This window comes from Anarhichas minor, unplaced genomic scaffold, assembly GCF_050575085.1.
Source record: "Anarhichas minor isolate MPS153535 unplaced genomic scaffold, ASM5057508v1 ptg000045l, whole genome shotgun sequence".
Taxonomy (NCBI): Eukaryota; Metazoa; Chordata; class Actinopteri; order Perciformes; family Anarhichadidae; genus Anarhichas; species Anarhichas minor.
Window position 1 is genome coordinate 1,634,090 of NW_027466491.1, and position 13,830 is coordinate 1,647,919.

General features: G+C 44.5%; 1 protein-coding gene across 1 annotated transcript in view; it reads left to right on the forward strand.

Annotated features, from left to right (window-relative positions):
• Nucleotides 1-336: 336 nt before the first annotated feature.
• Nucleotides 337-13,830, forward strand: part of ahcyl2b (adenosylhomocysteinase like 2b) — a 28,842-nt gene continuing 15,348 nt past the window's right edge. The window contains exon 1 of the mRNA XM_076111444.1: nt 337-717. Coding sequence (XP_075967559.1) covers nt 397-717 — 321 coding nt within the window. The 5' untranslated portion in view covers nt 337-396. The remainder of the gene's footprint in view (nt 718-13,830) is intronic.

Sequence of the window (13,830 nt, forward strand, 5' to 3'; positions counted from 1 at the left end):
TTAGAAACTTTATTCCTGATTGCCCTGCAGCATTATCAGGCATAAGTCGCGTTTGCTTTGTAGTTTAGTGTCGTACTTTTCTTTTATTACAAACGTCATTTCCCACAATGCACTTCGCAGGGTAGCTTTCCCTGCTGGGAATAGTAGTCACTTTATCGATTATGACTTCTTATCCGCTAAATAAAATGCATATGTCAATGGTTTTTCCCCACGTTGACTAAGGTTTTGTAAAATGTCAGATGTGTGCCTATCATTGATATTGGAGTTGGCTCAAGGTACTGAACTGAGACGAACTACAAGGACCACAATGCATTTGGACACAGTCGCTCCTCCGCTCACATCCGCTTGGCTCGCTATTTGTGTTGGGGGAAAAAGGGACTTTGTGAAACTGCAGCGATGTCAGTCCAGGTTGTGGCAGCAAAAATGGCAGAGGTCGAACTCAAAGACGTCCCCACCGGCAAAGACCTACCCGCGGGCTCCCCGGTGACACCGACCTCGGAGGGCAAGACCCTCGGCAGAAACGACCCGCACGAGGCCGTTGTCTCTGCTGCGGAGCCCTCCGCGAAAGCCGGAGAAGGCAGCCTGGGTTTGCTCACCCCGAACCCCGCGAAGATGCCGCAGGCATCGGCTATGAAGCGGACGGACCCGCAGCAGAACGGAGGAGAGGCTTTCGTCAACCGGGACGGTACCGTGGCCGAGGCTCCGCGGATGAAAAAGGCGAGTGAGAGAACACGTTCACCCTCACATTAGCTGCTATATCCTCGGTGTTATCGGACCACCACCGAGCACCTCGCCGCTACGAAAGCTCGCATTGTGTGCCGATGCTAACAAGCTAGCTGGTCCCAAAGCTCACTCAGCGGTGTCAGTAAATTATTTTAATGATGCTCCTCGGTGTTAATAACACGGTGGAGGGTGTAATAAGGGATAACTACTATTTAAACAATAGGTGTACCCATTTAAATTAGGCTGACATGGCTGAATCTTTAAGACGTGAACTCCGTAACGTCAGCTGGATGAAAAGTATTCAACTGCTCTCACAAGTTTTGTGGATATTAAGTGGTGTTATTCCCTTTTTAAAGAAGCTCACGCTCACTGTTGTTGCTTTGTGGATGTGACTATAACCTTAACTATATGCCTGATATAGATTACGCAATGTGATGCTAGCTGAAATACGCAGTGTCATTAACTTTAATGGAAGCTTGAGTCGCTGTCTTAGCTGATTTTCTTTTAATAATCATATATTGCCACCTCCACTCTTGGGGCACGTCAGCACATGATATATGTATGGTTGTTTTCAGTACGGTAGTTATCTTATTTGGCAGATATTTTGAAGTCACCAGATGATGTAGACGCAGTAAAGTAGAAGAGAAGACATTGGTGCTGGTGTGAGACTGCTTTAACGTTTTAACACCTGCTCAAGTGATGATCCTTGCTTGACCTCAGGTCAGTAAAATGAAGATCACCGTCCACTGCTTACAAACACGCCGTGGTAATCTTGGTTTTACTGATGCAGTGCCACCCAAGGTTTGTGATCTAACTCGAGACATAACAGTTGTAATCCCTGACTCCAGAGCACTCCTGTCACCTAGTTTCCTTCAAGCCTGATTGAGCCCGTGGGGCACCTGTACTTCAGTGAAGGGAGTTCCTGCCCTTGTGGCTTAATTCAGAGGCCGGACTGACTTCTTGTCCTTGACGAGTGTGGATACAAAAAAATTGCTTGGCTGCGATTGTGACCTTATCTTTTTGTGTGTAACAAAGTCGTGATTGGGTCAGAAGTGGACATAAAGGCCAAGGTACAAGGAATGAACAATTTTGATAAGGAATCCTTTGAGGCAGCTTCTAGCTCTTTCCTTTAGATCAGAGTTATTAATAACGGTTGACTGTGAGTTATAGCCTCTGGTCACTCCGGTGCACTCCATTCAGGATTTTTTTCTTTTTTTGCTTGCCAGTTTGTGTCATGCGACATGAATGCAAAATACTTGTTAAGCGTGTTTTCACTATGAACTCTTGGAGAAAGAGAACTAAAAGGTTGTTGATTGTCAGGGGGAAACCTGTAGGGACAGTACAAGCCGGACGGGATGCATTCACCACCCACACCCACACTCACGAATACACATTGACAATGATCCTATCCCATCGGGCCACCCCTAAGGAAGCCCCATAGGAGGAGAGCTGTATAGTACAGTGTGAGAATGGACCGCACATCGACAGCAGCTCAGAGCAGATTGCTTTTCAGACCTTACACTGTCACAGCAAGCCGTCATGTGGAAGTAAAGCAGCAGTCAGGAGCACTGGGCCCACGGGCTGATCCACATTCAGGGGACAACCGAAAACCGGCTGTACCGGACAGCAACGGCCACATCTGGATTATTGAGGAGACCTATTTTGCATACAGGAACATGGTACAAAAAGTTAGTTACCAAAATGTTACAGATTCATTTTATTTGTGAAAGATATCTTGATCAGAAGTTTATCATTAAGTATCTCCTTGAAATGTAGAAACTAGTCTCTGGGTGACAAAAGTTACTCACACTTATTTCTTAAATAGTCCTTAAAATCTCATAAAAGGTGTTTTTTTAAATGTGTACTTTTTATGGCTCTCTAAGGCTAAATGTCTTTTGACAAATAAACAGCATTTAATGTTGGAATAAAACTTGTGTTTTTAGTTGGTAGAAACTGTCGGCTATACAGTGATCATTTTTATTATTTTAAATCAGGATATTCTCTGTTTAATTCAAAGAGATCATGTTAATATAAAGAGAAACTGAAGGGATCATTTTAACCTAAGTTTTTAGGGTCAAAGGTGGTCGTTGTTGTTTTTTCATTCATGTAATGTAGACACCAGTAAGCCTGAGTAATGCACAATAGACACTCTAAATACATTGAGGCAGATATCCGTCCATTATCTTGATTCAAAGACTCGGTTGTCACTGCATTTGTCTGATCAACCACTTTTATTGTATATTATCCACTGGGACAGACGGTTGCCTTCAGCCTATTCATAGACCACAATGCATTGTGGATCCTAAGGCACACTCACCGCATTATAGATACACGACCACAGCCTGGCCTTGTGCATCTGCCGAGTTCTGCTCGTCCAATGCAGTAAAGGGTAAAGCAAGTATGCAAGTATGCAGGCACCAGTGTATCTTTTAATCCATGCTTTATCATGTCGTCACATGAGGGGATTAAAGGGCCAGCGATCTGTTATAGGTGGGCCCAGATGTTATTTTCATGAGTCCAGTGATGAGTTTTGTCGTAACCCGCATGGCTTCGCATGAATGTGTCCAGCTTCTGGGAAAGTACAGGGCGATACCTCGAGATGGGAAGATAAGTAAACAGGCGAGGAGTTGCTAGCATGGGTTTATATGGTTTGTGATGAAAACCAAGCCGTGTCATATTTAGTGGGGTCACCTGCCTCAGTGGCTGTATTGAGGCCTTATTTAAAGATGGTGTACCACTGACAAACCACAAAACCTTTCACCTTGGTACTGGACCCCCCCCATGACTTTTGGCAATGACCAAACTTCCTAACGGGTTTTAGGGAAAGCATGCACAGTGATATTTCTGAATGACTCCTGGGAACAGTGTGCTCGTCTGGTCATCCATCTCTGATGCAATGTTATGTCACCCGCTAAGCTGGGTAAACAGGCTTACAGTGACCGGTGGCTGCTCTATTTGGGAAGAGTACTGTGTGGAAGAAGAGGTTACGCATTCAAAAAAATAAATAACGCATGGTTTTAATGCAATGCTCCATTTTCACCAGTATGATTGTGCATTTGCTGCAATTCCACCTACTCCGCTTTAGTGGTGCATTGGAAGCCTTTTTGGGAACCTATTATGTATTTCATTTTGCTCAAATGTAATCCCTAAGTGTTGATGACTTCTTTAAACTTTCTTTGTCTGAGCCGGCCTTTTTAGTAATCAACTGTATGATTGGCTGTATTTGTTTCAGAAAAGAGACCAACAGAATGGAAATGTTGACATTTGTTGTACTTTTAAAAAATACTTTCCCCTGTCCACACTACAACACAAGTGTAGAACGTACACATTTAGTTTTAGAGGTTCAAAATGTGTCTTAATGTGGATAGAAGGCCAATAGATGTACACGGCATAAGAAAGACCACATCTCGAGTCACAGCGAGTAAAGCAGCAATTGCCAGCTGTGCGGTTTTCGGCAGCAAGATAAAAAGTGCCAAATGTGATTTCATTTGGAGTTCACTGCCAGCCTTAGACACTTTACAACATTAGACAGATAGAGAGGGTCCTTTGAGGCATACAAACACACACATGCACGCATCCTTTCGCTGTGTGTTGACACGGGGAATGTGGAGCCCCGGTGTGAAGTCTGAGAAATGCCCCGAGAAAGAGCGAAGGAGAGAAAAGAATTAGCATCGGATCCAAATCAGTCTTCCACCCCTTCTTCCATGGATGTTCTCTCTGTCCGGCCCTGTAAACGATCAAACTCTGCTGTGTTGGTTATTGTGCTGACGGGACCTTTCGCTGGCGTTCGGAGGACAGGGAGTAAGTTTGACCATTGTCAGAGGTCACCGGTAGGGAGGATGAAGGGCTGACCGTGACCCAGGGGGCGGGAATGACTCAGCAGAAGTCGGCGATCGAGGATGTAGTGCCGAGTCCCTGCCCTCAAAACCCCAATCATAAGACTTAGAGCAGAGCGCCAGCCGGGCCTGCACATGAAGCACCTGCTAATGATATTGCACGCTTGGTTAGCGCTGTACTGGCAGATGGGGGGTGGGGGAGTGGACGGAGTGTTAACACGTTTGTTTGGCTACTTGGATGTTAATGATTTATTGATGATCAGTTAGTCACTGGTAAGAGTTGGATCAATCAAGAACACAAGTTGGCTTCAGTAGTGATGTGTCCTGCAGACATCAGCTCTAGGGTTTGTTTGTGCCGTGTCATGGACAATCAGGGGTTATATCAAACAATGGGACGTGTCCGATGATGGAGCTAAGAACATGCTGAAAATTGTGTGGGGAGAAATCTTATGTATATAGTATTAAGTGCCTTTTTAGCTCTTGTTTTTCATTCCAATACTGTGAACTTAAAGGAATGCAGATCTGTATTGGACTACTGTGAAACTCTGCCAGGCATTTGAACAAGAAATGTCTTAAAATATATACTTAGAGGAAGCTATTGAGTAATTGTTTATCTCCTAGCTGCCTCTGCCACTCATGGAATAGGGTGTATATTTGGCCAGCCTTGCCCTGAGTGCACTTAGTCATGGTTTATCGCTGCTTTTAATGACCTTTTAAATCCTGATTTATCTGATCTTTCTCTGGTGCCATCACTCTTCTCTTCCTCAAATTACCGCATCACAACACTTCTATTTTTGCATCTTGTTTCTGCATGTCTTGCTTGCCTTGTGTCACACTACGCAACAATACCGTGGACCCTTAATAAGTGGAGTGACGGACTACTTAAAATGCATCAAAACTCATCACCGAGTGAGTCGTAAACTGCACGTGCCTCCGGTTTTTGAGCCCCCTGTCTGGCTCTCTCGACCGTCTCATTGTGTTCATGTGCGGTGCCTTCTGTAAATCTCAGTGCCGCGGAACAACGGCATGGGTGAGATCGCACCTCCCTAACCATCTTCATCCCGACTCAGGAAATGGTCTGTTGGAACTTTACACCTGGTAGAGTTTCTCTCACCCCCCCAGGGTGCCAGATAGTGATCTCTTCATCACTGTCCAGACGGGACATTCGAGCAGCTACGTTGCTGTCGGGCTGCATGCTGGGATTTGAGATCACAATTGTTTCTTGATCTCAATTCCTTGTAAAGAAATATTTTGAAATGCCCGATATTGATTTCAATCACATCTTTCAGCCTCAAAACACGTTTACAAGTAAACCTATAGAGTCAGAATCATGCAAATGAAAAATAAACATGTATGTGTATTCATCTTTGCCTTCGCTGAGATGCAAAATTATTATATCGGCTTTAATTAATTCTATTGAAATAACACATGTTTAAATGTCAATGCGGTTTCCTAAATGTCAGAGAAGTTTGTCTTTCGGCCAGTAGCTCTTGTCATGATTATGTCAGACCTTCTTCGTGACATTTCGAAACAATAGTTAATTAGTTACCTTGACATTAAGGGGGCGGAGCTAGCTGTCCTGTACTCCACCTGCTAGCTCTGTCAGTTTCTGCAATTACACGGCATGTTTGCTTTACCTGTAATCCATATTAATTTGACACTGATATACCTATAGTCACTTTATAATGACAGAGAGAAGTACTGAACACCCAGTGCCATACTCAAAATGCCAAAATCCATTTTCACACTGTATTCTCTTGTGTTTTCGTATTTAGTCTCTCTGATGCAGTCGCTCTGTTTTTTGTCTGGTTTTGGCAGTGCCGATTGTCTGTGCTTCCCTGTTCCTGACTGTACCACCCACACATGTCCATCTGTGACTCCCCGGTTGACATTCATTTCCTGCCTCGTCATCGCAGCTTGCTATCACTGAGCATGTACAGCTCATTGAGTTACACACCGTACCTTCAAAAGGTTCTTGGAACAGTTATGTGGACAGACTGAAGGGAAAAAGAGAGCACTCATTTTTACCTGGAACCTGTGTGTCCACAAGAAGCCGGCACAGTGTGACATTTTAAACCCCTTTTGGTTTAGTTCCTGTTCAATAAGTGAGTGAGTATGTATCTGTGCCCACTAGCCCACAGTGCTGAGTTTACATGAGGATCAGTAGACAGTAGTGGACATTGCCACTGAACCGGCTATGAAGCATGACGAGGAATGCGGCTCCATATTCAAGCACTGCACGGCGAACAAAGGCTCAACATTGTGTTCAAAAAGTGCTGCCTCACAAAAGGGCCCTCACAAAGCCTGAAGTGACCCCCCCCCCCCCCCCACACACACACACACCCACACACCCATCAGTCTGCCCCTGCTTCCTATTAGTCAGGCCAAACCACCCAGCCCTGGTAGACAGAGGAGAGAGCTGTTTATATCCGGAACATCTTTGGGCCTGGAAATGCAGACATGCATTCAGCCTTGTATGTACAGATTTACATCCAGCAAATGTTGTCTGGTGCTGGGCGGGTAGCATACAGCGGGTTTAGCACAGCATTTCTGCCAAAAACTTTCAGCAGCTTGAAACGATGCAGATAAGGGAAAGATAAAGACGCAGGAAAACAAAAACAAAACCAGCAATGACTTTAAAACGTCCCGGTAGAGCCCTTGGAGAGTCCGGTAATAATTATCTGCGGGTTCATCACTACGAGTGACAGCTTTCATATTACACATAGTCATTTGAGCTGCTTTAAACATTTAATTTCTTCACATTGCGAATTATTTAATTTCTTTTGCCAGCATCCAGTGGGTCAAGAGGATAAAGAAGAAATCCAAATCTGGCCTAATCACTGAAGAATTGCTTCACACTCCTAATTAAACATAGATCATTGACCCCATAACGGGTTTATTCAAAAATAGACCAGCATCACCCCCCGTCTGTGTGCCTTTGATGGAATTATACTTTCCCCAAAGGGAAAGAGAGAGATATGTATGGCAATTCAAGAGGAGGGGAGAAAAACAAACAAACATGCAATTCCAGAAACGGACCACTTCAATTTTAAGACTTTTGTTGCTGTTCAATCCTAAGGTGTTTTGATTTAGCTTTCAAGCTAATGGAAGGTTTCATTTAGCTTAATGACTGACGTTAACAATCAGTTTGTTCTTCAATTTAGTGAAAGGATTTGACTATTCAGAGCTGTAGTGGTATTCAGAAGTGACCAATAAAACAAAAAGCATGCACGGATGGATGAATGTTTGAGTGGATGGATGTATACTGTAGATACAGCTCGCTGTTTAATTCACGTAATAGCCTCGGCATTGTTTATCGGATTGGATCAAGTATCAACCGTTTTCCTTTATTTGTTTGCTCTCAGATTTGAGAGCCAAATAGATTTGGAAAGAAATGATAGATTTTTAAACAATCTGATCAATATTAAAGCTAATCATTTAGACTTGGGCCTCCAAACTGTGCCCTAGTCTGGTCCGCATGGGCAACAAGACCCTGTTACACAACTGAAGTGTGCTTGTGAGGGAGTGAGATGTACAGTTAGATTAGATAATTGGTAGGAATTTTTATGGGCCTTTTGTATGGGACGGACCATAAAACTGCAACTGACATAGTCGCAAATACAACGAAACTTAAATGTTCAAAGAGCCACAATTTATCAACGATGTCTCAGGGGGACACAGAAAATAGAACGATTTGAAACCGTCGACCTGACGAGGTCTTTAATTTGTCCTCGAATGTCATGTGACGCCTGCAGCAGTCTTGGCACTCTTCCTCCGCTCTGCGGCAGATATGAATGGAAAGGAATGTTCCGGGAAGCCCAGAGTGTGTTCGCTGCCCCCCCCCGTTAAGAAACAGGTAGGGTTTAATCTGTCACTAAGCCCCGTCGTTCATTGCTTGCTCTCCCCTACTATCAGTGTCGCTGGCTTTTACGGTGACTATCGGACCGTATCAGAAGGATTGTTCCAGCCGGCGGTGTTCAGTGCGGATGGCCCTGCATACTTTCCATAGTTCACAGCAGCACTGTGATTACTCAGGGCCGTAGCAGTTGCTTAGACCTAATCTCTATAAACCGATTCTGCATTCACATGTGGAAAAACAGCCGCATGTTCGCATTATCAGAGTTTATTAGTTTTATGATTCTAATTGATTTAAGAAATAAATCAAGAGTGCAATTATAACACAACAAATTGTGCAGCTCTATTCTTCCCATAACTGGACTTTGTTAAACATGGCCACCAGTGTGTCAAGCAGCAGGCACTTCATCTGTATAATGTATCCGTGTGTTCCTCCACATTGTATATGCTGACGCTGTGTGTAGGGTTCAGAGAAAGAGAGCAGAGGATGTCCTGCAGTGGCTGCACTGAGTGTAGTGAGGCCCTGTGTTGGCACTAAGCCTCTGGCTATATGTGTTGTTTATGGGGGCACGTGTTAGGCCACTGGTAATTGCGTGTGGACTCAATAACTGCCAAGTGAATGCACGGTAATGGGTGTGTGTGACTCGTGAGTGTGTGCGTCTATGTGCGCCATTATGAGCACTTGTCCTTGTATATAAATCATCCAGGCCCATTCTTACATCACAGCCAGCCTCGGGGGCAGCATGCTGCGGTCTGATGCGCACACACACCACCTCACACTAGCTGCTTCCTCCTTTTCCTTCTATTGGTCAGAGTGGCCAGAAAGTCTTTCCTATTGGATGGGTGGAGGGTAATTCAGCCACGATCGGAGCAGCCGCCTTCCCTTTCAGGATCTTTCTCGTCCTCGCGCTCCTTTTTTATTCCTCTTCTCTCACTGTGCACACAGACTTGCTAGAAGCCTGTTGTATCTCATATGTTGCATGAAAACACTTTGTCCGATCGTCTGCACAAGTAGTGCAGTAAGTGGGACCCACCGACCATATTGACCCCAGTATGGAAATGGTCTGTCGAGGTCATAACAGCTGGCTCACATCTCCCATCTGTACTTGTGAACGCTACAAAGAGGCATGCAGGGACGGGCATACATTAGTAATCTGCACATGTGAAGATGTCTGTGGGCTGCGCTCTGCTTTGACTTGCGTGTCCACTAAAAGCCAGGCCTCTCTCTGTTTTTGTGCCTGTCCAGCAACGTGTCTGGTCTTTCCTGTGGTTTTAACTCGAGGACCAGGTCTCTGCCGCCGGCTTTTTCCGGGAGCAATTGTTTCCAGCCGATGTGAAATCTTAACACGCACTTTCTCAGTGTTTTTTCCTCGCTGCTGTGGCTTCTAATTTCGATCTGACCGAGCAGCTTCTCATTGAGAAAGCAAAGTGCTTGCATGTGTTTTGTAATGTGTTAGACAGTAACTTGACTTGTGACTCAAAGTGCCAGTGACGCGCAAAGAGTGGACGTTACTCGGTCAAAAGGTGAACAGAGGGGGACAAAGCATGCACATTGCCCCCTTGCTGGGTGGTTTGATTTACTGGACTGTGAGGAAACCTGTGGAGAGCTGTTAAATGATAACCTACCGCACAGCAGCAGAGGTGTGTTGAAACTGCAGTGATGGTTTTCAATCCGTCCAGTAAACGCATTAAAATAACAGAAACGAAATTGAATTCATGCAACAAAGATCGTGGTCATACATGTGCAGCATGGCCTTGGGTGTGACAGACTGTCCTATACCTGACAGTAACGGCTCGTCAGCCGATGTGATCAACCGCAGTGTGATCCGTCAAGACCAGGAAAACTGTCAGCGAGATGACACTGTCACAACAAACTGTGAAGGTGTCATTTAAATGTTTGACCCTGCTGTTGAAGGGTACCAATCAAAAAGAGGATAAGAGGAAACAAAAAGCAGAAAGATTTTTTCCTTGTTGCCACACCAGTAGCAGCGTACAGTACAGGCCGTACTTTTTTTCATCGACGTAGTGAGAGTTGAATCAGAGGGCGTCATATCCCTGAATCCCTGGCTGGCTGGGCTTTTGTTTGATCTAGCTACAATTAGGGAGACAGGGCAGCTGTGAAAAAGGCGAGACTGTTTGTGTGTGTGTGTGTCTGTGGTGTGGTGGTAGAAAGACAGAAGAAGAAGAAGAAGAAGAAGTAAAACATAGGCACCTCTCTGTCTGCTACCGTCTATTTTAGTTTTTCCATCAAGGTGTCTTGACTGCTTTTTACTACCAATAGATTCTTTGCACTACTCGTCCGATAATTAAACGATAATAATAATTTACTATTTATTTGTGCCCGATGACTAAACACTTGTTTACTTGTGACTGCTAACACGCCTCTGAGTACATGTGAATAAGAGTTTCATTCCAACATGATATATTGATAATAACGCCTGCCATGTTTTTGTAAAAGTCGTTCGTGCCTAATGAAATAAACGAATGAGTCACATTATGGGAAATGTAGTATCTTTTTGGAGCTTGAGCCGTTAAGGGACTAAAAGTCAAGATTTGTTTGATTTTAATATCGGATTCATAGTTTTTTATGTTCATTTCCATTTGGATTTCACACTTCTTGGCATACAGGCCTCTTATTCTCTTTACCTCTCTTTCAGAAGCTTCTTAGACTTGTAGGTTTGTGTTTTTCCCTAAATTACTCCCAGATTTGGGACAGCCTGGCAGAATCACTTTTTGGATTTATCTTTGAGGATATTTCCAGACATTTGTTTAAAGCATTAAACCATTTATTGTGCACGTTCTTCGTTCCCTCTCCCTGCAGTCTTTTTTTAATCTATTTTAATGCCACCATCACTCTCACTTTTCTGGGTCTTTTGGCCGACCACATCCAAACAGAAAGCTTTTAAAAGCCCATTGGCACTTGGTTTGAGAGTACCCCTCCCTGCCCTTTAGCCTGGCTCATCTTGCCTGCCTCATTTTAACTTTGTTTAGCCATCAACAGCTTTTCTACTGCTATCATCACATGGACGATATGGAAAGACATTGAATACAACTGCTGGCCATATGCTAGTGAAAGTTGGCTGTGGCTGCAAAGTTTGTGTACCTGGGACTCTGACAGACACCTTAAAATGGTAATTGCCGAACGCGCTCTCACTATTAGGCCACTATCCAGCCCTGTTTATCTCGATGGAAAGCATACTACTTGTTGCCAACACAATCATCCTCCCATAACCGATATAGACTTTGTGTCTGTCTGGTAATATGAGAGTTCCCGGTCAGTGCTAGCTTCCCACAACGGAGCAGGTGTTGACACAACACTTGACGTAGTGCAGTAGCAATTCCAGTTTTCAGTTAACATTCAAACTGGGGACTTTGAAACGGGTCACTGGTACATTGTGTTTTGGTCCAATGCACTCGACTATTGTGTTCAGTCTTGATAAAGGGCTTGTGCATCTTGTTCAGCACTCTTTTTTTCTTGTGCATTGATATGACCAGAGAATACTTGAATATTAATGTAATTTCCCAGTAATCGCTGTGTTTTAATGGCGTCACATATACTGATCCGGTGTGTTTGTGCTCTTCGGTTGGAGCTCAGGTTGTGTTGCCAGCGATGGAGGCTGGGTTCCCCGGAGGGGAGCAGCAGGGAGGAGGTATAAACAGCCAGCTTCCCAACGGGCCTGATGGAGAACACTTCCTTCCCTTCTCTCCCTTTGGGCTTCCTCACAAAGAACCTGCGCCACAGCTCTCCGCTGGCCCGGCATAGTTTGCTTCAAGTGCACGTCTCTTTACTGATTCAGATAGACACGCCGGCTGACTGAAAGATGTTGACTGAAGTGTTAAGTCACCAAATGACACAATCTAAAATGTCTACAGGGAGCAGCTGTTCTGCAACTCATTTAAAACTCATTTTGGGACACGCAAAGCTGAGACACATCAATCCTTAATAGTGAGTCACAGCACCCTCACGGCCCTGTAATTCCTACTGAATGTTAAATGTTAATAGCTTTTAAAATGTGTCACGGTGTTTAAACTGACCCCTATAAACGTCTTTGTGCTGTTATTGGTAGTGCTGTGAATATCAGCATCCTAACAACCTTACTTTACATAGCATCCTCTCATTGTTCTTGTTCATTTATACCGAGTGAAATAGAAACGGGCGTCACTGCCACAATGGAAGGATCACAGCTGCTGGCAGATTTTTCATAATCAGGGAAACACGCACACAACCAGAAGACAGTCAGACGAGGCTCCATTAAACTGCACATGGGGTCTCAGCATCTCTGACACAAAGACAAACACCGGTTTCTCACATTGAGTTTTGTCTCGGCTCTTTGGTTGGGAATGGAAGGGGGGTTTGAATGACGTGGCCTTCAATGGTCTGTGGCAGCTCTTTGAGGTGGAGGAACAGAAAGACAGCCGTCTAAGTTGATGGGGACGTTGTGTCATTTAGGCCAGTAATTATGGATGTCCTGCAGCTTGAAAGGCTGTTCGTGGGAGTGTTTTTGAAATATGATTACTGTGAGAAGGAGCTCGTCTTCTTTCGTCCTCGTTCTATTGACACTCTGCCTCCTCACACACTCTTCTCCGGAGACATGCTGGGGAGCTATCGCTCCAAAATTCAAACTGCTGTAGAATATGACACTGCACACAAATGTTCGTATATCAGTGCAATTTGAGGGTCTGTTTACACAATGACACTTGGCACCAGATGGATTAGCTGACGAACGAGCCCGAAGAGTCTTGTCTCTTCGGGCCTCTGCTTTGTATTGTCATGCAAGCACCAAAACCTCAGCCCCCAAGCATGGACGAGATAAACAGAACGGAGCACAGAGCGGGATGTAAACAAAGGAATGAATCAGAAACATGGAAGCCGCAGGAAAACATAATTGAGCCCCGTGGCATTGTTGACCAGTTGAAGGTGGATTGTGGGGAGCAGAACGATTCAAGGGCCGTGTGCAGAGTCCGTGTGCATCGCAGCAAATGAGTTTCTCAACTCTGTAAACATAGCTGTAGTATATGTACGGGCAGTTTTAAGAGGTAGCCGTTGTTGTTTTGAGGACCATTCTAATAATAATTGTCATAACCGGCTGCGAAAACGGTGATTTTGCAATCATATCTCAGTAGTGACATGTTTCCGTGTGCGGGGCTTGAGAGAGAACCTCCGTCCCAGCTGACGGCTCAAGAGGCCCAGTGTTTGGTTTCTGCGGGGGTCTCCGTCCCATGACCCCATTGTGTTTGATTAGCATCGGGTTCCTTCCGACACAGGTGTGGCCGGTACATGATGAATGTCTTCTGGTACGGATCGACTTAAAGAAGGAAAAAAAGCTGTGTAAGCAAAGAAAAAGCTCATATACAGGGATGTGAAAATGTTTTTTTCAATGTTTGTGGGGTTATTTACTTTTATTTTGAGAAACTA